General features: G+C 39.0%; 1 protein-coding gene across 2 annotated transcripts in view; it reads left to right on the forward strand.

Annotated features, from left to right (window-relative positions):
* The window catches only part of LOC306856123 (bifunctional heparan sulfate N-deacetylase/N-sulfotransferase 1-like), a 97,321-nt gene that overhangs the window by 40,471 nt on the left and 30,423 nt on the right, over positions 1-26,427 (forward strand). For both annotated transcript variants that reach the window (XM_079395154.1, XM_079395153.1), the window contains exon 3: positions 24,360-25,309. In XM_079395154.1, the coding sequence (XP_079251280.1) occupies positions 24,764-25,309 (546 nt within the window). In that variant the 5' untranslated portion in view covers positions 24,360-24,763. The remainder of the gene's footprint in view (positions 1-24,359; positions 25,310-26,427) is intronic.

Here is a 26,427-nt window from a genome sequence, read left to right on the forward strand (position 1 = left end):
TACAACCAGAGCACATGCTGATGGGCGGGATGTTTAGACGCGCACTAGAGGCGGTTTAGCCAATCACTACACACTGGACCAGCTAACCAATCTGAGCCCATTGTGAATTTCTGAGGGAGGGCCTTCACAGAACCAGGAAATCAATGCATTTCGAGATTAAAATCATTATAATACAAGATTAAACTCGTTAAATTTAAAGAAAAATATTGAAATAATGTTGAGATTAAACTGCAATTATATATTATAAATAGAGCAATTGATTTCCACTTTTCCGATGTGATGAGAAAAGGAAAAGCGAGTTTCGAGCACTAGTCGTATGTCCCTGCGCATTGCTCTCCAACCTACGCCACTGCAGACGCAATTTGACTCTGTCCAACGAGATGAAATGAATGACACGAGTGTGTTTATTCTACACTTTTTTTTCTCAATTTAATGGGCTTTTTTCTCAAAACACAACTTTTTTTTCTCATAATTAGTTTATTCTCAACATTTTATTTCAACTTTTTTCTCGAAATGTAATGTTTAATCTCAACATTTTTTGACATTTTTCTTGATAATTAAGGAGTTTAACAAATGTTAAAATATATTTAATATTTTAAAATGTATTTTATTTTTTATGCTTTGTAAATATTAAATATATAAATAAAATCCATTTTAAATATACTGACTATAACATTTATATATTATCAGTTTTAAAATCATTTAAAATTGAAGAGTTTTTAATATTTCACAGTGATATTTTTTTTTCTTTCAAATAAATGCACTCTTGGCAATCTTAATCATTGCAATCTTTTGACTGGTAGAGTTAAATAAAAGAATGCCCACTTTACACTTTCTATCAGTTCACTGTGCATACAAGTGAATCAAGTCACATTATTATTTATTTTTCTAAATAAATATACTGTTTCACAATGAAATGGATTACAAACAGAATTTCGCATTGACTTTGATATGTTATTCTCCATCTGATAATGTAGCAACAGCATTCTATCAAAATACGCAGCATTGTTAAATGTAACAGCTATAGCTGTTACTGCTGTGGATCTAGTAAAGCAAAGATGCATATATTAGCACTCATCATTAGCACTATCTCACACTGCTCACACACACAGCTTACCCTGTGGCCCGGCTTATAACTGTGACTTTCACCACCTGGCTTACTTAGTAGGATTTGGCATCAGAAACGGGATGCAGAGGATGGCAGGTGCCAGTAGAGTTGTGTGAACTGATGACTGTACCTGTGGTGAAAAGAGAGACCTGTGGCTGAATGAACTTCAGACATCGCTTGTTCAGTTCCAGGGTTAGGACGAGTTTCACCTTGGAGTGTCTAAATGTAGCTAGACCGACCCTTAGTGCAGCTTTAATTTAGGTCACGAGTCCTCTGAGCTCAGAACTGTAGTTTTCATCTAAAGGCAAGGCTAATCAGGCATTTATACATGTTGGTCTTGGGCACACAAAGTCTTTTGCTCGAAGTTTACGAAGTGAAAAGTGCTTATGGAGCAAACAAAAGCAGGTAGATGGGGAATTTTATTTATGTTTGATTATTTGATCATGCCCTTGAGATGTGGAGACCACATTAGACTGTATTACAACCTGCCAATAACACACCATCCGTTGTGGGTCCTTTGGAGGGCTTGGATTGTTCCTCTTTTGGCAGATTATCTGTATTCAAACAGATTACAGATCACTTGGGAATGTACGCTGATGAAAACTATCCATTTTGGAACACTGTGTATGTACATAACTCCAGCAAAAAACTGAATTTAGACAGGGTTTCTAATAGAGTTGTCAAATAATTGACTAGTCCACTAATATATCTAGATTTTTAAACGTGTTTATGCATGAATGTTTTTATTTATTAATAACTTTATTATTAAATGATTTCTATAAAAAATTAACTATATTATCTTATAATGTTCAGGTCAGAAAACCTGACACTGTTCACCGTTTTATATAGTTCTCAAATGAAAAACGTATACAAAATTGTAAAATATTGTATTAATAATATTCTATATTTGTAATATTATAATTGTATATTTTTATAATATGGTTAATTCAAAATGTTTAATTTAATAATTATTAATATAAAATATAGATAATATAATTATAAAAATAAAAATATTACATATATTTTATATGAATATAATTATATTATATATATATATATATATATATATATATATATATATATACACATATACGTATACATATACGTATATATATATATATATATATATATATATATATATAGTATATAGTATATAATGTATATGATAGATAGATAAATGGATATCTACAAACAAATATTACCTGACCCTAAACGGACACGTTTTGTCTTCATCAAATGTGTTTTTACATATGGTTCCTTTATAAAATATACATGTAATTACAAAATAATGATTTTTATATTAATATTTTTCATTCAAAATATTTTATAACAAAAAAATCTATCTTAAAAAACTTCTGCATAATTACTAGAGGTGGACCGATATGGGTTTTTCTCTGGCCGATGCTGATGCCGATATTTAGAAATCAGGGCAGCTGATGGCCGATATATGATGCCGATTTTTGGGTCGATATGTTTGGCCGATTTTCTTACCTTTTTTCCCCTTCATCTCAGGGATGTTAATTTTTTTCAGTAATTTATCAAAATATTTAAAAAGGTTTTCTGCATGGTTAAAATATGCTGTGCATATAAAAAATTGCGTTTTTTTTTTAGAGAGAGAGAGAGAGAGAGTCAGGTATAAGTCGCATTTTATTATTTCATTCAGAAATAGGCCTAATGCCGACGTGAAATGTTTACAAACATTATAATAAACACTTTAAACATAGCTATAGGCTATTTTAGTTCCCCTCACTCCACAACAAATGCTTTCAATTAACAGTATTTAGAAAAGAACAAGAATTAAAAATATAAGAAGCTAGCTATAAACGACAAGCCAAAACGAATGCATTTAGGCTAAAACGAAACTGAAACCAACATTGGGTCTCTCATTCGAGACAAAATCAAATGTTTCCGTATTCGCGATGTATTTGAATGCCAAAATATTATTTATTATGTACAGGTGCATCTCAATAAATTAGAAAGTGGTGAAAAAGTTTCTTGTAAGTCATATTTTAGATTCATTGCCAAGAGGAATATGAGAGACACCAGACCCAACAATGCAGATGACCTGAAGGCCGCTATCAAAGCAACCTGGGTTTTCCATACCACCTCAGCAGTGCCACAAACTGATCACCTCCATGCCATGCTGAATTGAGGCAGTAATTAAAGCAAAATGAGCCTCTACCAAGTATTGAGTGCATATACAATAAATGAACATACTTTCCAGAAGGCCAACAATTCACTAAAAATGTTTTTTTTTTTTATTGGTCTTATGAAGTATTCTAATTTGCTGAGATGGTGAATTGGTGGGTTTTTGTTACATGTGAGCCTAAATCATCACGATTAAAAGAACCAAAGACTTGATTTTACTGAATTTACTGAAGTGCACTGAATTTATTTAATAGAGGAGTTTCACAATTTGAGTTGAATTACTGAAATAAACGAACTTTTCCACAACATTCTAATTTATTGAGATACACCTGTACTTCATAGAATTACTGAATTTCACAGGAAATATTAGATTATTTTTTATAAATAAATAACTGTATTTCTTTAGTCAATTATTACACGTTATTACATGGGCTGGTTTATTAATTTAAGTATTTTTGGGATTTTAAGAACAAGTGGAAAATGTGCTGAATGTTTCATTTCATCCAAGTGAAATTAACAAGCAGTTAGACTTAATTTACATTTGTTTTAAACGCAGAGCCAGGCGCGAGTGGACACAGGTTGTGCGCGTGCGTCAGGCTAAAAGAGCATCACGAGACAGGCTGCGTGTAAACGGCTCGTCCGTGAGACGCGCCGCGTGGGGCAGAGCGGAGCGAGTATGAGAAGCATTCAGAGACACTGGCTGTGTATGTTTTCTTTAGTTTTAATTTGCCTAACTTTCGATCTGACCCTTTTTAAACGGTGGGTGTTTACGCAGTTGGCTAGAGCAGTGCTGATCGGGGAGAAGGTGCGCTCACTCTGTTGTTAGTAAGACTGTCACTCAAGGCTGGCAGTCGTGCATATGATCTGGAACAGAGTAATATCGCGTCCACATCGCAGGCTTTACGATTAGCAAATCACAACGTCTCAAATCGTGATTGCGATTCGATTGCGATTAATTGCACAGCTCTACCAGGTAGTTCTCTCTTCAAAAAGTTAGCAGGCAGAGGGGGACATCACAGGGTTATCCGTTGTGCCAGTGGAATGGCAATCTGCTTGCCGCACTAGGCAGCATCACGTGTTGCTTGTAGACGCGCCTGTATATTAATCGGCCTAATTTGCAGCACAATCGGCCGATGCCGATTAATAAAAAAAATGCCAAAAATCGGCCGATCAATCCGTCGACCTCTAATAATTACCTATAAATTAATAATTTAGTTAATTATACAGAATTTTCTGACTATGTCGACTAGTTATTTGGGCAACCTGCCGATTAGTCAATTATTAAAATATGAAGTTTTTCACATCCCTGGTTTCTGTTCACAAACTGCTGATTACACACCAAAATGCCAATGTTACAGTGATTTAACTTTGTTTCTTGCAGCTCAGGCAAAGTACAATTAGGCCAATAAAAGATAAAGATACACTCACACTTGCAAACACATATACTCCTTTTTTCAGCAGTTAATCTCAGTAGTGTGATTATACAGTTGTTTCTCGGTTTTTGCCAAGTTGCAGCTGTGTGAGCGTCAATTGAGGTGTAACGTAAGGTTTGACCCTTCAGAAATCGATGGCTGCTACTGCTCAGCCCGTCTAATTGGTAGTCAATGGGATGAATCTTGAGGGTGGCCAATCGTATTTGTTTCCTCTGAAATCCAATAGCGTGAATTCTCTCTCCCTCTGTTCCTCGTTCATGTCATCATGATGCATTGCTTCTGGCTTTGCTATAACTTCTAAAGCAGGGCTGTCCAAACTCGGTCCTGGAGGGCCGGTGGTGTGCTGCAGAGTTTAGCTCCAACCCTAATTAAACACACCCGAAGCAGCTAATCAAGCTCTTACTAGGCATACTACAAACTTCCATGCAGGGGCTGAGGCAAGCTGGAGCTAAACTCTGCAGGATACCGGCCCTCCAGGACTGAGTTTGGACAGCCCTGTTCTAAAGCAACATCCTCTCTCGCTCTCTCGCCCCTCTAGCCGCTCTTAACCTAAATCCCTCCTTCCCTCTCTCAAAGTGAAAAAAGGAAATCTTCTCGTTCCCTAAAGCTATGGGGCATATAGAATATGCCAAAAAGATTAAGGCACTGGGCTTTTTTCCTCCTGTTGTGAGGACCCTACACAATAGTGTTTGCTCTCATTTCTGCTTATTGCCAAGTAGATTCAGCCTGCAATTGTATGTAGGCTACACATTCGTCTTTGAGCTGGTGTCATGTTTGTTCTCACTGGGATGGTTTCTCACATTAATGTTCCCTTATGCTGCCTCTTTTTCCAACAAGTATTAGGAAGATGAGATGTGATGGTCAGCTACGTCCTACATGGAAGATGCATTGTCTAAACTTGCACGTCCTAATGGCTTTAGCTTATTACTTTTTCTATACACGGATTATTGTACCAAAACCACTTCATTGGGAGGTTTTGCTCTGGCTCTTGAGTGCTGAACCGTCTTCTCAACCATGGAGTCCTTTTGTTTGGACTCTCAGAGAACCGGCTATGTCTCAAATCCTTCATGGTGTAGAAAATGAAAGTGCGCTATGGTCATACCCGATGTGTAGTTGTGAAATGGTTGGAAATATGTTTTAAAAGGTTCACTGTAATCTTTTTGTTGTTAAAGAATAGTTACTAATATAAATAATAGAAAGGGTTGGAGTTTTTTGTTTGTCTTTAACAGACTCTCATTAATGCAGACAGAATACTGTACTAAAATACTCTCGGAGTGATTTGTTTTGGAAAAGTAGTGAAGTAATTTCTTTTTAATGAATCAGCAAAATACAGTTTGGCCAATATAATTTCATTTTATGAGCGGATTCTTTTTTGTGATTCAAACAAATACTGCTTACAATGAGCTGTATGACATTTGTACATTTTGCATGTGAGACTTGAATCACTAGTTTCTGACTGGCACATATGACAACAATTACTTGAAAATACACATAGATTTTTGTAAGTATACAAATGAATGAATTATACCTGATGAATGATTGATAAATGGAATATGTTACCATGTGTTTTGTTTTAGTGTTTTTATCTACTGTATAAATGATTGGATTGCAGTTTTATTTAATGTGGTCATTTTAGATTCATACAGTTTCTAAAAAAAAGTAATTAAAAGTAAACACCTTTTGGAAGAATTGAGTTATTATTATTATTATTATTATTATTATTATTATAATCCAAATTACACTACCAAATACCAATCTAAATATTAGGGTCACCGATCAAAATTTGTATTTATTTTTTCATTCAGATAGTATGCAATATGATCAAAAGTGACAGTGAACATATTTAAAATGTTATAAGATTTCCATTTCAAACAAATGCTCTTTTTTAACTTTTTATTCTTTAAAGAACCATTAAAAAATGTATCACAGTTTCCACAAATATATTAAGCAGCTTGGGTAATAGAAAAGTTGTTTTTTGAGCATCAAATTAGCATATTAGAACATTTTTATAATAGTTTCAAAAGGTTTATGTGACACACATGTATACATGTGATGGACTGATACATGGATGCCGTGTTAAACACAGCCCTGGTGAGCATGACACTTTTTTTCTCAAAATGTTAAGATGATTAAAAAAAAACATTAAAACATGAACTTTTAAACAGTAGTGTGTCATCACAAATGTGTCATCATTTGGTACTGAAAGAATCATTAATGGAATCATTAAGGAAAAGGAAACGTTAAGAGGAATCAGAAAAATAAATTCCTTAAGATTACTGATACTAAAAATGTTTATTGTATTCGCAATTGCGAAACATAAACATAAACCTCTAGATGTATGTGGCCTAAAAAACCCAACATAATGATGGAGCAAGTCAATGGTGTAGTCAGAATTATCAGATGATATCAGAATGAAATTTTCCAAATAAACAGTTCCAAGTGCTAACACAGATATTTATTATCTTTAAGGCTGTACTTATGCTTTACTTGATTACATGTCCGCTAGTGAGTGATGCCTCGTGGTACCGTCACAGAGAGGCACAAAATCACTTTCCAGAACATTTTCGTTCACCGTTCCTTGCTGGTGGAACGATCTTCCCACCCCAATCTGGACTGTTGATTCGCTGGCAATTTTCAAGCGACAGCTCAAAACTCATCTCTTTCAACACTAATTGACTTCATCCTAAAAATGTTTTTAAAAAACTTTCTTTCTCTTTATTTATTCCTTCCCTTTCTAGCTTGTACTTGTTTGGAACAATGCCTGAAATTTAGTGTTACGAGCACTTACTGTGTCTTTTTGCCGCTTTAAGATGAATCGCTTTATGTATTCCCCAATTGTAAGTCGCTTTGGATAAAAGCATCTGCAAAATTACTAAATCTACATGTGATCTGGATTAGTAGTTTTTGTGAATGCTGTTTAGAACAATAGACCGATAAATTGTCATCGTCATTATTTGCAATCATATCAGCCAAAATGTCTATTTCTACCAGTAACCTGAAGCTTGTACATGAGAAAAAAAGAAAGGACTATGGCCTTATCAGAGACAGTTTCCCCCCCCTTTAGTGAAACCTGAAGCGTCTTTTGTCCTGCCCCAGCACAAATGGAGCCTGGATAACAAGAGCGATGTACAAACTGACACGGACACTCCATTGTTGTTTGTCTCTTAAGAGGAGCTTTACATAGACGTCTCATTGTGTTTCAGACACTGGACTCAAGTGCAGAACTTCACACCTGCGCTGATGGCATTCTATTAGGCTCTATCATAATAAACCCCATCTAATCACAGCTAATAAAACCTAGTGCTTTGACACAGTTCTCTTTAAACAACGGGTTAAAAAAAAGACATGTAAGCGGTTTGCGCAGCTGTCCTGGATCAATCGAGCGTGAGCTGTGGGAGATTAGACAGCCTGTTATATCCTTCTTTATAGCATTGTTGTATTGTGTCGCCACTGAGTTTGATGGACAGAATAGGATATATGGCACTGGCCTCAGGACAGCAGTCGAAGCTGAGAATTGAATCTTTTTCAAGATATGGCCGAAGAGGTTTTTTATTTTTTTCCCCCTGGCCACACTAGGGCTGCATGACTGTATATAACATCACTGGAAATGTTATACAATGTGAAGCACTCCTTATCCCCTTTTAAATGTTTTATATTTTTTTAACTGATTCGATCATGTTCTTGCCATGAAATAGCCCTAAATCGTGACATGACATAAACAACCAAATAAATAATTTTATGAATAGTTTTATTTTTTAGGGTAATGACAGAAGTTTCATTTTTGGACAAACTATTACTTTAAACTTAAAGGGATAGTTCACCCAAAAATGAAAATTCTGTCATTAATTACTCCCCCTCATGTCGTTCTAAAACCGTATGACCTCCGTTCATCTTCGGAAAACAAAATAAGATTGTATTTATGCATTCTGAGAGCTCTCTGACCCTCCCATAGACAGCAATGTAATTAAAGTGCCCCTATTATGCCATTTCCAATATTGCCTTTCATGCAGTGTGTAATGTAGCTGTATGTGAATGTAAACGATCTCCAAAGTTGTAAATCCGAAAGTGCACACAGATATTGCCTCCCAAAATAAAAAAGTGACTCTATACAGCCTAAACGAGTCGTTAGTATTTGAATCCCACTTCCATGACGGCTACACGTCACGGGGTAAAACATTTGCATGATTCCCGCCTATGTTCTATGTTGGCCGGCCGAGAACAACTTGACCCTGCCCGCAAACACATCATTTTACTGACGACTGCTTCTCTATTCTCGGGGAGTTCAGCGTGGGATACACAAAACGCTTGCTCTTGAAAGATGGTTCAGCACCCAGTTTATTTCAGCGGCTCCACTGAATCACAACCTGTAAGTATGAAAAATAATAGATGCTTATATTTTTATCGAGCTTTCAAAATACAAAACTATGGCAATGGACGTTTCCGACTCGCTGTACACTGTAGACCAATCACGACAGACTGGGGCATCTGACCAATCAGAGCAGAGTAGGCTCATGGAGAGGAGGGGTTTAGAGAGACTGAATCTTAGAACTGCTTTGAACGAATTATTTGAGAATCGCTGGAAAATGAGGTGATATTAAATGCATATTTTGAGAAAGCAAAAGCGTTTTTTCACCTTGCATGCATGTAAACCTATTGTAGGTCACTCCCAAAACAATATTAGGAGCCTTAAAAATGGCATAATAGGGGCACTTTAACATGATCAATGTCCAGAAACATATCAAGGAGATATGTAAAATAATCCATGTGACATCAGCCATAATATTACGAAGCTACGAGAATTAGGAATGCAGCGATTGATCGGCCAGTGATCAGAATCGATTTTTCACGTCTCACGTCTTGCCGATTCCAAGCCGATCCTTTTATTGCCAGCAGTGCAGGCAATGACGTCACAGCCACGTGCACACTCACAGTCACGTGTAAACGCGTCTTTTCGCTTGAGAATGATTCTAATTTTAATTGCATTGTGTAAACAAGAATGTCAAATTTGGACTCGTCTGACCATAGAAAATTTTCCACTTTGAAACAGTCCATTTTAAATGAGCCTTGGCCCACAGGACACAACGGCGCTTCTGGACCATGTTCACATATGCATGATAGAGCTTTAGTTGGCATCCGCAGATGGCACGGTGGATTGTGTTTACCGACAGTGGTTTCTGGAAGTATTCCTGGGCCCATTTAATAATGTCAATGACAGAATCATGCCGATGAGTGATGCAGTGTCATCTGAGGGCCCGGGCATCCAACAAAGGTCTTCGGCCTTGTCCCTTACGCACAAAGATTTCTCCAGTTTCTCTGAATCTTTTGATGATGTTAAGCACTGTAGATGATGAGATTTGCAAAGACTTTGCAATTTGACGTTGAGGAACGTTGATTTTAAAGTTTTGCACAATTTGTTTACGCACTCTTTCACAGATTGGAGAGCCTCTGCCCAGCTTTACTTTTGAGAGACTCTGCCTAAGACATCCCTTTTATAACTAATCATGTTACAGACCTGATGTCAATTGACTTAATTAGTTGCTAGATGTTCTCCCAGCTGAATCTTTTAAAAAATTCTTGTTTCAGCCCTTTGTTGCCCCCGTGCCAACTTTTTTGAGACCTGTAGCAGGCATCAAATTTGAAATGAGCTCATTTAGTGAATAAAAGTGTATTTTATAATAAATTTCTCCGTTTAAACATTTATGTTCTCTATGTTCTATTGTAAATAAAATAGTGGCTCATGTTATTTGAAAATCTTTTAGTTTTCATTTTATTCAAATTTAAAAAAACGTCCCAACAATTCAGAATTCAGGTTGTATATGTATTATTGAATTGTGACAGACATGATTACTGTAAATCTTTGTATGGAAAGTAGCTGGTTTATCATTCGCCTGTGTTAAAAGCACATTTCAACTGCATATGGGTTTGTATTGGCAAGAGTGTGAGTACATAATGATACAATTTTCATTTTGGGGTAAACTAAGCCTTTTAACTTCTGTAATGTGACCCATTTCTGAGTGCAGCAGGAAATACTGTAGAGTGAGACTTGATTTACTCATTAGCATTTGATTAGCTTGTGAAAGTGGGCTGTGATATAATTATTAGTGATGCTTTTTCTAAGGCAGTCATCCTTATTACTATTGCTGAGGCGTTTAAGAAAACCTATATCTCTGTATATTAAACTGTGGAGTGCAACTCTCGCTATTTGAGCTATTGACATTAATGATGCCTAAAAAATTGTCTTAAAATGTCAAGTCAGTTTGGATTTAATATTGTATAGAAAAGATTGTCTGTGATTTGTAAAACCATTTAATAAGGGAATCTGAAAACCAAAAATTACTCTGCAATGAGGGCGAGTGAGTTATAATACAGATATTTTGCTATTGAATGCCTTGCATCAGAAGGCCTGTGTATGAAATGCAATATTTGATTTAGTTGCAATTGGCCTCAAGCGCAATCTCATTCGTAGCGTCCTCAAGATGAATTCAATTCACTGTTATCTTTGGAGGCAATTCTAAATTTTCTGACCAGAGATAACAATCAACACGCTTTAAATGTATTTTTCTGACCTTTGTGGCTTCAGTGTCCTCTTAAATAAAGGTGACATTTCTCTCTCTCTCTCTGTTTCTCTCTCTCTCCCTCTCTTTCTCTCTTGTTTCTACTCTCTCCTGGTCTTTGAGAGCCCTCGGTGGTTAAAGGGGCTAAAAATAGCCTGGTTCCCTTTGTGTTGTGCAACCTAATTAAGAGGAGAGGGACGGAGGTGTTTCCGAGCATCTGGGCTCGGTATGTGATGGCAGCCCCTGTTTTTATTTGCTAGTGGATGCACACCGCTACCAATTATCCCCTGTAGCATGGCTTACCACTGAAGACATCCTTAAAGAAGCTGACGACATCCTTAAAGAAGCTGACTGAAGTTTTTCTGCACCCGTTCCCAGCGTGCTATGTCGCAAGAGCTTCAGTATAAGCAGTTTCCTTTTGCATAGAATGTCATTCTGAACAAGTAGAATCATTTATTTTGGGAATTCAAGATGTTTGGTTGTCGTTATGAGTGTGCAGCTTCACTTGTAGATACCAGGTGACTACATCCAAAGTGACTAGTTGCTTCCACTCTTAAATTTCTTCAAGGCGTCCCTGAGGTGAATGTCCACATGGGGATTGAAAGCTAGTTAAATCAAAATACCTCTCAATTCTGCACTTTTAACCCTGCAGATTGTCATTTAAAGTGAAATCAAAGCTTGGATGACTTTATAAGTGATGGGGTCAAGCTTGCACTGTCTTCTCTCGTCTGAGCCATTAAAGCGCACCGAGGTAAGAGATTGAGCTGACAGCTCATTGATTTCTTTCTGTGCCTGTGTCAAACATGTTTCTGAAATGCTTCTTTGTCTTAGCGATGCCTGAGAGGTATTTGGATATCAGCGACTGATGGAGGGACATGAGAAAAGGATGGAGCTGCACTGATGCACCTCACGGTTAGCTTTTATCTACGTCTCACGGATAAGAGGACCCCTGTAGGCCCCACTTTTTCTACTGGGATTCATCCATGTGCACTAAGTGTCTGATTGGTCTTGAAAAACAGCCATTTGCCTGTTTATATTCTGTTCACTCTTTTTTGTTTGTTTACCACGAGGATTGCCCAGACTCTGTGTAATTAGCTAATTTTGCATGATTGTAGGCTCATTTGGGTGACACCTGCTAAAATGATTGCTTTTGGATTGTTAATAGTAATGGTAATTTATTTTTTGCGTTTTCTTTTGTTGGGGGGGGGGAGCATTTTCTGTCATAGCAATGGTTTAAGCAAATATTTATATATATATTTATATATTAATATTTAAGCGTCATATGAAGGACTAAAATTAAAGTATTCAAAATAAATACATTTCATTTTTATTTTTTATTTTAATAATTTATTTTTGTAATTCATATGTTTTAATAACTACAGTATACATAGTATAAGTGTGAACAAAGATTGAGATATTCATATTTATTCTGTAAGGATGCCTTAAAATGATCAAAAGTGACAGAAAAAAAATAGTTAAAAAGATGATAAACATAAATACATTTTACAATACAATCATATTAAAATAGATAATTATTAAAAAAAAATTAAATTGTAAAAATATTTCACATAAATTTTGTAATGAAAAAACCCCCCAAATATTAACGTATAAATTAAGTGTTTAAAATAATTAATTGTTATTTTACAATTTTCTAAAATGATACAAAAATATTAAAAAAAATATTTAGTATAAAGTAAAAAAAAAAAAAAAAGTAAAAGTATACAGTTCTGCACAGCTAGCATAAAAACGTGTTTCCAAATGTTGCCTACTTTAATAAATAAATAATATTTCTTTCCCATGACATCTAATGGTCAAATCATACATTTTCAAATTCCTTTACTTTTTTTCTTTTTTTTAAGTTGTTCATTATTTTCATTTTGAGCTTTTTGGTCCTGCTTGTAGTCAGAGCCCTAGCTTGTGTTTATTTTAATCTCTGAGAGTCCAAGATGGCGGTGCGATCAGACGCAGCGTCTACTCCGGGTCCCAAAGACGGTGCTTTTATGTCTTTTTAATGTAGTCTGTTCGTCTCCAAATAATGTCAGTTTACCGCTAACTCATAAGGAAATCACCCCAAAACTCATCTATGATCGCCAAAGTCTTTTGGATATCGGCAACGCATACAAACAACAACTCTCGCCGGCGTCTACTGAGAAGCTACGAGGCCTTTGTTTACTGCTGGAGCTGGACCTCGAGACCGCGGCCTCGTCTACTGATGCTACCCGCACAAGGCAGCGTCGCAAGCGGTGTGAGAGAGGACGGAAGCGCGGTAAGCGCGGAGGTATACGAGCTAGGCTAAGAGCTAATCCCACAAGACTGGCTCTTCCAACACTCATGCTCTCAAACGTTCGCTCTCTGGAAAACAAACTGGACTTAATTCAACTCAGTCGATCTACACAGCATGAGGCAAGGGATTGTTGTGTGTTTGTTTTCACCGAAACATGGCTAAACGACAACATCCCGGACTCCGCCATTCAGCAGCACGGGCTAACCAGCTTCCGAGTTTGCATAGAGATTCATCACTGTCTGGTAAGACCCGCGGAGGTGGCTTGTGTGTGTATATCAACAAAGACTGGTGTAACAATGCTACGGTAATATCAAAACACTGTTCATCGCTGGTGGAGTTTATGTTTGTGAAGTGTCGACCGTTCTATCTGCCGCGGGAGTTCACGGTCATTGTTATTGTTGCAGTTTACATCCCCCCTGTGTGCAAACGCTAAGGATGCGCTTCGTGAACTGTATAGCGCCATCAGCGAACAACAAACAAATAACCCTGACGGCTTTCTCATCATAGCCGGTGACTTCAACCATGCAAACTTAAAGACAGTTTTGCCAAAGTTCTACCAACATGTGAACTTTGCAACAAGGGGAAACAACACACTGGACTTTGTTTACACAACAGTAAAGAACGCTTACAAGGCTGTACCCGCCCCCACTTCGGGTACTCAGACCACATCACTGTTATGCTAATCCCAGCATATAGACCACTTCTCAAACTCGCCAAACCGGTTCAAAAGCAGATAACAGTATGGCCAGACAATGCCACCTCAGCACTGCAGGACTGCTTCCAGGACACAGACTGGAACATGTTTAAAGAGGCAGCCACCTACAACAACCACACAGACCTGCAGGAGTACACTGAAACTGTGGCTGCTTGCATCAAAAAGTGCACTGATGATGTGACAGTCACCAAGACCATCACCACACGTGCAAACCAGAAGCCATGGATGACAGCAGAGGTTTGTGAGCTGCTAAAGACCAGAGATGAAGCATTCAGATCAGGAGATAAAGCAGCCCTCAAAACAGCAAGAGCCAGTCTGTCCTGTGGCATCAAAAATGCAAAACGGTCATACGCTCAAAAAATCAACAATCACTTCACAGACAGCAGAGACACACGGAGCCTGTGGCAAGCCATTCAGACCATCACTGACTACAAGCCCCCGCCACAGGCCTGTGATGAGGACACATTCCCCCCCCGATGCACTCAACCACTTTTATTCATGGTTTGAAATGCAGAATGACACACCTGCACAAAAACTGCCCACACCTCCCAATGACCAGGCGCTCTGTCTGTCTCCAGCCGACGTAAGGAAGACCCTATCTAGGATTAACCCACGCAAGGCTGCGGGACCTGACAACGTACCTGGCCGTATTCTGAGAGACTGTGCTGCACAGCTGACAGATGTCCTAACAGATATCTTCAACACCTCGCTGAGCCAGGCAGTCGTCCCCACGTGTTTCAAATCCACAACAATCATATCGCTACCAAAGAAATCACCTGTGTCCTGTCTCAATGACTACCGTCCCATAGCACTGACTCCAATCATGATGAAGTGCTTTGAGAGGTTAGTCATGCACAACATCAAAACCAGCCTCCCCAACACACTTGACGCGCTCCAGTTTGCATACCGTCCAAACCGCTCTACGAACGATGCAGTTTAGCTGGCTGAATTGTGTGGCACTAACAAGCTGTCCCTCAATGTGGAGAAGACAAAGGAGGTTGTGATGGACTTCAGAAGAAACTCCGTTGACCACCCCCCACTGACCATCGACAGCTCGACTGTGGAGAGAGTCAGCAGCACTAAATTCGTGGGGGTGCACATCACAGAAGATCTCACCTGGACCACCAACACCATATCACTCTCCAAAAAGACACAACAGCGCCTACACTTTCTCCGCCGGCTGAAAAGAGCAAGTCTCCCTCCACCCATCCTCACCACATTCTACAGAGGCACCATTGAGAGTGTGCTGACCAGCTGCATCACTGTCTGGTACGGGAACTGCAGTGCTGCTGACCGCAAGACCCTCCAGCGGACATTGAACACAGCTGCAAAGATCATCGGTGCCCCTCTCCCCTCCATCCTGGACATTTTCCTTACACGATGCTCCAGCAAAACCAACAGCATCATGAAGGACTCCACCCATCCCTCCCACAGTCTCTTCCAGCTCCTACCATCAGGAAGACGGTACCGGAGCATCAGAGCCCGCTCTGCCAGACTGCTCAACAGCTTTTTCCCCCAGGCTGTGAGAGCCCTGAACTCAAACCACCCCGCCCCCCTCTGAAACCCCATGCAAACCCCTACCTGCTGAAACATGGACCACCCCCCACCCCCCAACCTTACCACACCAAAGAAAAAACTGTATGGAACTTTTTTTTTGTGCAATTTGAAGTGTGCTACACACAGATGAGTGGGCCTGTACAAACCACCTGTAGTAAGACACTCTCCTCTATGTGCACTAGACACCTTACACACACTGCTGCGTGTACACAATCCCACAAAAGACTCAGCAATATATGTATGTTTACATGCTCAGGCATTACAAATCATCCTGCTCTGTTCCCCAACCAGCTGCTTTACTCAAAATGTCTCTCTTTGCACATGTACAGTATTTGTGAAGCATTCATATAGTTTGTATTTTTTTATCTTTTATTTTTTAGTTTGTATAGGGTAATATTTATGTGACGCATTCGTATAGTTTGTATTTTTTATCTTCTATTTTTTAGTTTGTATAGGGTAATATTTATGTGACGCATTCGTATAGTTTGTATTTTTTATCTTCTATTTTTTAGTTTGTATAGGGTAAATACTATATACATGTGTATATATATAGTTAAATCTGTCAGTAGGTTAGTTGTAGGGTTATAGTGTTTTTTTTCTTCTTTGTTGTATGTCTGTATTTATGTAGCACCGTGGTCCTGCGAGGCGCGACATTTCGTTCCACTGTATGTCCCCACATGTAGCGGAATGACGACAAAGCTCAACTTGAACTATTACCCTAACAGCCTGCGGGCTCCACTGTTCACCCTAATTTTTTGGAGACAAGCCTCCTCCCTATCCATAATCCCATTTCTCCTGTGGTAAAGACGGTCAGTTGGGAGCATGATTGCATGTCTTTGCTGTCCGGTTTCTCGGGGTCAGTGCAGCACCAGTGAAACAGGAGATTAAGTTCACTGATTAGGATGCACAGATACAGCCGAATGCGGCCCATGTTGTGCGTGGGGTGGGGAAGGATCTTTTGGCAAGTCAGCCTGTCCTCGAGCTTGGCACCGGCAGCAGAATGGTGGCAGCACACTGTGTGCAGACAGACTGGAGTGTTTACCAGTACAGTTGTATCAAAACTGGTGTGTGTGTGTGTGTGTCAATGGCGGGTGTGAGAGCGCACAGGAAGGAGCTCAACACACACACCGTCTGGCCTGGCAAGGGCAAATGCAGTCTTCTGATGGAGACTGAGTGCCCTTGAGATTGGAGCCGCCAGCAGGGAAGATTGATTTGTTGCTCTCTGCTGCTTCTACTGTGCCTTCATACATAATAGTGATTTTGAGTGTCCCCTCCATTTCTGCCACCACAGACAGCAAAGTCCTTACATCTCAAGTATTCCGCATCGGTCAAGATTTCTTGAGCTCCGGAGACTTCACACTTGTTTATTCATCAGTATCAAGCCATTAAACAGGCTTTTCTAAGGGCGATTGGCCACTAAATTGAAATCTGGCTATAGTGATACCTGTCTGCGAGGTATATCTGCATTGCTCTGCTGTCTGGCTTCTGTGTTCCTATGTTTGTGCCCTCTCTGTAATGGCCTCTAATTGATTTGAACTTTGAACTGATCTGCAGAGCGGGTTTTGTTTTTCTTTTTTTCTTTTGTCGGCAGTGAAGTTTCAAGTTTGCACACCGTCTACTCGATGCACATTTATCTGCCATTTTCATCTGCACATTTGGTCCAGCCCAGATAAACGGGATTAGGGATTTAGGATTACACTTCCCGACCTTTTCCAGATTGTGCTGTGTCTAGGCCCTTCGGGCATCTAATGCTGTTTGTCAGTTCACTGTTTGAAGCCCTGAGGAGTTTACCAACCATTTGTCCCAGTGGCGTCTTTACCCTTTGAGCCAAGCAATCTGCTCAATGGAGAAGCTTGTTTTTATGTAGCTCTTGTTTGCTCTCATCCTATCAGCCTCTTTATCTTTTGCTCTGTTTCTCTGACTGTCCATTTCTCTCTCCCTCAGTCCTATTCAGTTTCATTCAATCTCTGACAAATCTCTGACATTTCTCTGACAAATCTCTGACAAATCTCATATCTCAGATAGAATCTTTTAACACCTGTAAGGGGACATACACATTTGAAGCATTAGTGGCATTATATTCATTTGTAGAATTACATTTATATATGAATTTATATTATTATAATTTTAGTGCTGGGCAATGATTAATTGCATCTAAAATAGGTTTTTGTTTTATATAATATGTGTGTATACTGTGTATATATTTGTGTATATATAAGACGCACATATATTTTAAAAATATTTACATATAAATTATATGAATATAAATACATAAATATATTATATATAAATATTTAATACCTAGAACCCGATTACTCTGGCTGTCTGCACTACTGTACCTTTAAAGTAGAAGTGAAGCAGTCAGTCAAGTTTACATTATTTTGTAAATTGAAATCCACTTTAATTAAAAAATATATAACAAACATGATTAATGTAACCGTTTTAAAGAAAAAAGGATGTTTTGTTATAGCTTTTGGAGCAAGCGTGTGATGTCATGGTGTTGGTTCGCTCCGTTGCCCAGTAAAGTAATACTGTAAGTCATGTTGCGCCTCACGTTATGAAAACAATGTTTGGTATACAATGAAATGCCTATATATTACTTTACTGGCCAACTGAGCGAACCAACCCAGTGACGTCACACGCGGTGGTACTGCAAGATGGCTATAACAAAACATATTTTTTTCTTTTAAAAAGGTTACATTAATCGTCTTTATATTTTTTTTTATTAAAGTGGAAATCACTTTACTAAATAATGTAAACTTGACTGACTGCTTCACTTCCACTTTAAGACTTGTATATGTAAATGAGGTGTGTCGTGATTGGCTAATCCTCATTTCACTTGATGTGTCATGAATCAGTCATTTTAAATTCTGCAATTCGATTAAGGCATCACAACATTATAATGTATAGTACAAAAATGTATATGGTACTGATGTATTGTGAATAGGGATGCTCCGATCGATCGGCCGGAGATTGGTATCAGCCGATAATCATATTTTATCGGTACTCACTACACTTGGCCGAACTCACGAACCGATCGCAATTTGATGACGTCAACGTGCAAGTACGTACATGATGCGTGGGGACATAAATGATTTGGCACCGCAGTCATGTCATCACCTGTGTGGAAATGCTATGACATTTCTAGAAACAATGAAAAATTCACTATTTTATTCTGAATGTTTTGGCATCACTGCACTGGCATCACTGCGGCGAACCGGAGCTGATCGCGGCCGCTCTAGTCAGTGCTTGTTTATACAGCCACGCCGCGGCATGTTTCTGAAGTGGCTCTCCATACTGCTTGGCTAAAAATACAAAAATAGCTAAAAATACAAAAATATTTTTGTCTTATATTAGGTATCCTGATATACATAGGTATGCATAAACCCCATTTTAAAAGCATATTCAAATGTTCACTATATAAGGAATAATTTTTGTGATTGTTTAGAAAACATTATTACATATGTTATATAAAGATTGAAGCATCAAAATCGGCATTGGTATCGGCCGATCACCATGACGAGAAATCGGTACTCTGTATCGTCTGCAAAAATCCTGATCGGAGCATCCCCAATTGTTTTTGCTAATTTGCTATTTCAGAACAGCGCTTTTTTAGTTGGAAGTATGTCTATGTATTACATCAAACTCAGATTTCAAAAGAACTAGGAAAATCAATGATATGGCCCCTTTAAAACTACCATTAACTAAATTAATTTCTTCTGTGGGAATATTGCATGTTATGATATCAATATTTAGGCCTAGATCACACAGTTTTTGAGACCTGAGGGGATTACGCGCACAGCTTTCATGTCAGATGGGTTCAAATCAAGCCAATAGCCCATAAAGACGGAAATATGTCCTCTGCTGCTAGTGTGGCATCCCATATTCGTTATTATTAGCTATTTATTGACTATACATCTGAAAGCAAGAATGTGCTTTGAACACTTTGGCAGTAGGAATTGCTGGCTCTCCCTTTCAGACAGATTTAGATATTTCTCACTAAACATGGTCTTTGAACTTTAGTGGCTTTTGTTTGCAACCCTTTGCCTTTGAAAAAATAAGATTTCAGCAAATTGTCTCCTCACATCTTCAGTTTTGGGTTGGAGATTAGAACACGACATCCTGCTGACCCCGAAAATAAGCTCTGCATGTATTTGAGGCAAAAGCAAGAATCCAAAACATATTAAAAATTTACAACACATTTAGTTCCTTACTGTGCACACTTGGTAAGTCAAGTCTCAGACCGGTATGACTGTAGACTTTTGTGTCGTTTAATTGTGGTTAAGACCGATAACATGGCCAATTTCCATCATGGTAATTTCCACTAATGTGACAAGTGGTTTATTATAGATCATTGTGTTGATAGATGTGTTCATAAAGACATTTTTTGTGTTGTTTGTGGAGGAGCCAAGTCTTTGGTGTCTGTCATATTAACACATTCTTAGATCTGTGGCCAGCCATGTGCAGGTCATGTTCATTTTGATAGCTGTGATTTTAACTAGGTCGGGGTTGTTTTTGGCTCCATGTTGAGAGACTTGAAAGAGTTGAAGAGTTCATTTTCAAAAATTATATTTTTTGTATGTTATGTTTTTATTGTTTTGTATTAGTTAGCTGTATATTTTAGTTATTTTTTACCTGATCAAAATAACCCAACTGCAGTTTGATTGAGATTAATTGAAATGCACAATGAAAATGGGGGTTGCTCCAAAAAAAAAAAAAAAAAAAAGTAGTCAGAAGTGTGGGGTAAAATTGCCATTTTATATCATGATTCCATGGCAGAAATAAGTTTCCATAACTATAAGTGTAACTTTATTTTTCAACAACTCCCTACTTTTTACAGACTCAATCATCCTGAAGTCAACAACATTTTGAATGTTGCTCATCTACTGAGGCTGAGTTCATTCCCAGTGACCTGCAGCTGGTGATTTGTCTCTCTAACAAATTAGACTATTTAGCTTTTCCCTTGGGTATTTTATTCTCTATTTTCTTTCTATGCTCTATAAAGACACATCATGAATTAACAGAACCGCACATTTGTTTTCGGCATCAGCTGAGCGTAATGACAATTACAACATGTTTTATTCATTCTTTTTTATGAAAAACCCAGATATTTCACTGACAGGCAAAATCAGGCTTGGACTGCTCTTATTGTGGGTTTAGGCTGAGTTTGTAACAGAACAGAGGTGGTCAGAGCCAGCATTAGTCTCAGTCTGACTACTTCCATTCATGAGCAGGAATGGACCCCACAGCAGCCACCGTCATCATCATGTGCTACAAACAATGTCCGTCATTGTGAACGTTGAATAGCACTGTACTGATTTGGGAGGGGTTCTTTTGATTTTTAGGTCTGCCTGCGGTTAAAGCTCGGTAGAAACTAGTCCTGTGAGTCGAGCTGTCCAGGGCGATCGGCCAGCTATTGTCCTGCTGTCCTGGCACGTAGATGCACACCACTTGCTCCAGGAAGTGTCCTGTGTCTCTGAGCGGCAGTGAATGTGGCTCTGGTGTTCGAAGCTGTTCGAGCATGTCGTCCTTTTTATCATCCCATTCTTCCAGGAGCAGATCTGTACCATCGCTTTGCTTTGACATAAAACAAGAAAGAGGAGACAGTACAGATAAATTTTGATGGTTCCATATATTTTTCCTGTCAGCAGATCTCTCAAAATCACCTGTGTATATTGATACCCTTTGCTTTTTCCACTCCAGACCTATAACTTTTGATTTAGTGCCGATCAATTCCGGATATCATGTAGACGTCGCTATGTTTTCCAGTCTCCTGGTTTTATTGCACTCATAACTGGAACCACATAAATCTTAAACATTGTAACACTTTGGCAGCAATCTGTGGTTTTATAATGTGTCTAAACTAACTTTATCGTACATTTTCTATCTGTGTTTTGAAATATAGTAGTTGTCAAGCATTGTCTGGGCTCACGATTTGACCAACACTCAACAGGATTTGAAAGAGCCAGAGCTGACAGTACAGTGTGAGCTTTTGGGAATGAAGGTATGCTGTGCCCTTGAGATATGGAGTGTTATGGAAGCAATCCTGCCATCAGAAAATGGCTTTTGTGACTCCCAGGCAGGGTGCACTTTTCACACGTCTGTTGGGCTTTTAAGACTGTGGATAAAAAAAAAAAAAGAATAGGAAGGAAAGATCTGGGACAGAAGAAACTTTCTGGCGTGGGTGAGATGGTGACGGGTTTCAAAATGTCAAGGTCCTTATTTTTCCATGTCTTGACACTTTCGTTTCAACACCTTTTTTCATCCCTTGTTCTTGTGTAATCTATCAGCATTTTGTTTATTTCTTTATTTTTGTTTTTCCATAGTCGTGAAATATGTTAACGGCAGTTGTCTCCATTTTTAGACAGAAAAAAAAGACAGTATACCATTGACTGCACATCACATGTTCATTTAACATCTACAACATGACCTTTAGTCAAATTAAAGGGAAAGTTCACTTAAAAATCAATACTGTCATCATTTACTCAATCTCATATCTTTTTAAACATGTATGACATTCATTCTTCTGTGGAATATAAAATAATTTTTTTTGAAAACGTTTTGAAAAATGTCTTTAGTGCTTTTGAGTTGGTTGGACCCCATTGTTCTTCAAAGATTGCATATACTTCTGTAATGACATGCGCCTGAGTAAATGATGACACAATTTCATTTTTTGGTGAACTGTTCCTTTTAATATTCTAGTAATATCAATTGCAATTAATTATTTAACAATATTATAAGAATCCTGGTATTTATTAATTTGGTTTCATTTTCATCACCTCATAAAACTCCCCTATTCTCTCATGCTACAAAGGCATTTCATATCCTTAGAATTTTGTTCTGGGTGTGGGCTCTCTTGCTTCATGTCATCTGAGTCATGCTGTTCAGAGTATGCACTACACAATGGGCTGCTTCAGCCGTCTTTAGTCCGGACTTCTGCATATTAAAGAACCAGGCTCTGAATAGGAAAGCTCTTTGACTGTAATCCGATCTCTGACGATACGCTGATGGCTGTTCACGTTCCTCTGCCGGACACAATGAGAGGCCAGTGACAGGTATTGTGGCCTGAGAGTAATCCTGGTGTAAAGGAAAGGAGATGTGGAGCTACTGGGTGCAAAAACATTCTTCTTGAGTGTCCCTTGTGGAATGCAGCCTAGATTTGCCTTTTTTCTTTATAAAACCCAATGCCTCCCCACCCTACAGCTGAAATACTTTGTGTACTTCTCTTAACAGCACCGGCCCCTAAAATTCCTGATGGGGATTTTGGATCACACAAGCAGACAGGAGAGTCAACAGCTGTGTTTCAGGATTTTTACATGTACTCCCAGCAACCCTTTGAAATGATAAAATGGCCTTCTCTAAGGCTCTATTATTTCTCTGTCAAGACTTTTTTCCCTTCATCATCTTGTCGAAGGAATGGTCTTGTGTCTTTTCCCTTTTTTGCGGTATTCATGCATTTTTATCCCCGAACCCCTGCAAGGCTTTGATTCTTTGTTCTAGTCTCCCTTTTCACATAACCCATACATGAAATGAGTCTGTGATGCCTTTGAAAATTTGCCTGTATTGCTTCTCAGACACGTTGTCTTGTTGCTTTGCTTCAGCCTTTCCTCAGACACCCATTGTGTGCTACTCCCTCTAGTTAAACATCATGTAGTCCACTGGTGATGCATGTATGTATAAACTCTGCATCTTTTGAGAAGATGTCTTTGAAAGTGAACAAAACCTAAAACCACAGTACCGTCTGTAAAAGTCGGTCGTATTGTTTGTTTAGGTGTCTTATTTCATATGAATGGCTTTAAATTGGCTTTCATGTTTACTGACTTTTCAAACTTTCTATTGTCCTTTTGTCTGTAATGGGTTTTTCTGTAGTTCGGGATGTCTTTGAAAGTTGCATAAGGAATATTTGGCAGGTTTAGATTACATCTGAAGTTACACTTTCATGATCCCTCTTGCAAGATCCTTTCACACTTGCCGTTCACCTTTAGCCTTCAATACAACTTCCTGCAATCGCCATTAGTTCTATCCTTATTCTGCAGAGGTCTTTACTTGGTTAGCGCTAATCTGAATCCTTCTCGACTCATTCACCTGTGCCACACTTTGCGCTAAACCATTCATTTAAGATGAAAAGATTAAATGACTTTTGCCCTTTTGAAGTGCATGAAAGATAGTGAGGATCACTTTTTAAAGCCCTTACTAATCAATACAAGCCGCCTCCATTATCCCGTAATCCTGGCAATGCCTTTGTTAATGCCTCTCTAGACGCTCTTGGTATTCAGTGAAAAGAAACCCAGGTTGTAGGGCTCCCACGGCATCATGTGGGTTTGGCTTTTGCAGCCAAAATTCAGAGAGGGGTAATACAAGAGTTTTTTTTTGTCTGGTCTAGTCAGAATTCATTGCCTTTGAATACACAGTTGCACCTTAGAGTTAAATTATAGGACTGTTTGGTCCACAAGTAACATAATTGATTGCTAAAATGGTGCAGAGTAGATATTTTTGCTTTAATTGCATTGATTTTGTTTGCATTGATTTTTTTTAAATTCATGTTTTGTTTTCTTTTTAGATAAACTCAAGGAGGCGAGAATGCTCTGGGCATGATCTGTCTAGAGCATCCAGTGCCGAAGAACAAGAAGCCACCTTCAACAAGTCCAAAACCCATAATCTTTTCTGCACGGGATCAGGACAAAAGGACTCAGAGAGGGTAGAGAAGGGGCATAGAGGTGTTGGGCAGGGGGCCGCTGGTGCATGTGGGGGCAGTGCACATCCCTTGCTGGAGAGTGGAAGCCCACTTCGCCCATGCCGTCCCCTGCCCAACCCAGTCTCACCATCCTCTGCAATGGTGACATGAGTCCATACCTTAAGGAGAAGCCCAATTTCAACCCATCTATTTTGTCTCTTTGGAAAAAACATACAGTAGTCTTGTAAATAGAGGACTGTGTCTATCCTGATTAGTGTGGTTGCAAGGTGATGATGCTGATGTGTGGACGTGTGAGACGGCTCTTCCGTCAGCTCACGCTGCAGACCAGCCTGCTGCTGCTCTTCATTTTCTGCATGGTCAGTGTCCTCATCTCAGCCTATTTCTTGTATGGTGTTAAAAGAGAGCTCGAACCTGCAGGAGTTGGAGGTGTGGTGGTCCCAGAAGAAGGTACTGCTGATTGGGAAGATCCCCGGGCAACTCCTTCCCCTCCATCAGCAAGGCTGCTGCCAGCCAGAACCGCCAAGCCAGCAGACATGTCTCGAACCGACCCTGTAGTACTAGTGTTTGTAGAGAGCTTGTATTCCCAGTTGGGCCAGGACATCGTGGCCATCTTGGAATCTGGGAGATTTCGATACCAGACCGAGATCGCACCTGGGAAGGGTGATATGCCCACACTAACAGACAAGAACCGGGGTCGATTTACACTTGTCATCTACGAGAACATCCTTAAGTATGTCAACCTGGATGCCTGGAATAGAGAGTTGCTGGATAAGTACTGTGTGGAATATGGCGTTGGCATCATCGGCTTTTTCAAGGTGAGCCATTTGTGTTGTACAGCTTGACCTTTCACAGCAAATAGTGTCACTAATGGCTGTTAATGTTTCTCTTAATTCCAGTGGGTCAATCACCTTGCACTAAACGATCTCACAACTGACATTTCACAGTCTGATTCAGATGTTAGCTTGCTGAAATATTGCCAATAGAGGTAAATTGGGGCATTATGCTAAACATTGCAGTAATAGCACATTACTGAACAAGAATGTCCTTGTTGATTGGCTCTTGTTCTATGGGGGAGCTGATCTTCAAAATCAGTCCTTGAGTCTGCACATTTGACTATTACTCATTGCTGCCTGTCATTGCCAGTTTGTAAACCTCCTCTCCCAGCTCTAATGTATTGTTTGCCTGAGGCCAGGCACGCTTTTATTACCCTCACGAGCTTGAGTGCGGCACACTAATTGTTGGTGGAGGTTAACCCAGTTGATGAGACTGTTAGAGTCTCGCTCGCCTGCAGCAGAAGGGCGAGGACATAAACACGTCTTAAAAGGAACCGCATGAAATTTGCACTCGTTAATTTTTATCGTCTCAGGCTGCTCCGATTGTCCTCAAAGCTGTTTTACCCCAGGCTCTTATGTTTACACACTAACAGGAGCAGTTCAATCCCTGATTGGCTGGAAATGCTGTTTTCTTGTCCAGGCATTTAACATCATTGCCTTGCTGGATTTCATTGATTGAGAGCCTTGAGCGTGTCTGATAACAGACCCTGAAGGTATATGGTTCAGCAGACCAAACCTTTTTGTCCCCTTGAGTGAAGAAGCACTGCCTCCAGTTCACTCCAGTAATGGAAAATGCGTAATTACCTTCACATCAAGCCTCGACTTGCACCTGTCAATGCCAAATGCATTTATCTCCCAAGAGTTGCGCAAAGAAACATTACAGTGGACACCAGAAGTTCTTTTAGTTATGCTTGCATGCATCAACGGGTTCAAGCTCTTGTTTGCCCGCTTATTAGTCTTCTAACCGAATCCATGGACTCCATAGAGTCAATGTATAATTGGAATAAACCCTTGTGTTTTCCTAAACAGCACCTAAATTAGTATAATCTCTAGGGGCCATATTAAGTCTCTGGCCGCCAACCAAACTCACTAGCTCTGTT

The sequence above is a fragment of the Barbus barbus genome (assembly GCF_936440315.1).
Source record: "Barbus barbus genome assembly, chromosome: 36".
Taxonomy (NCBI): Eukaryota; Metazoa; Chordata; class Actinopteri; order Cypriniformes; family Cyprinidae; genus Barbus; species Barbus barbus.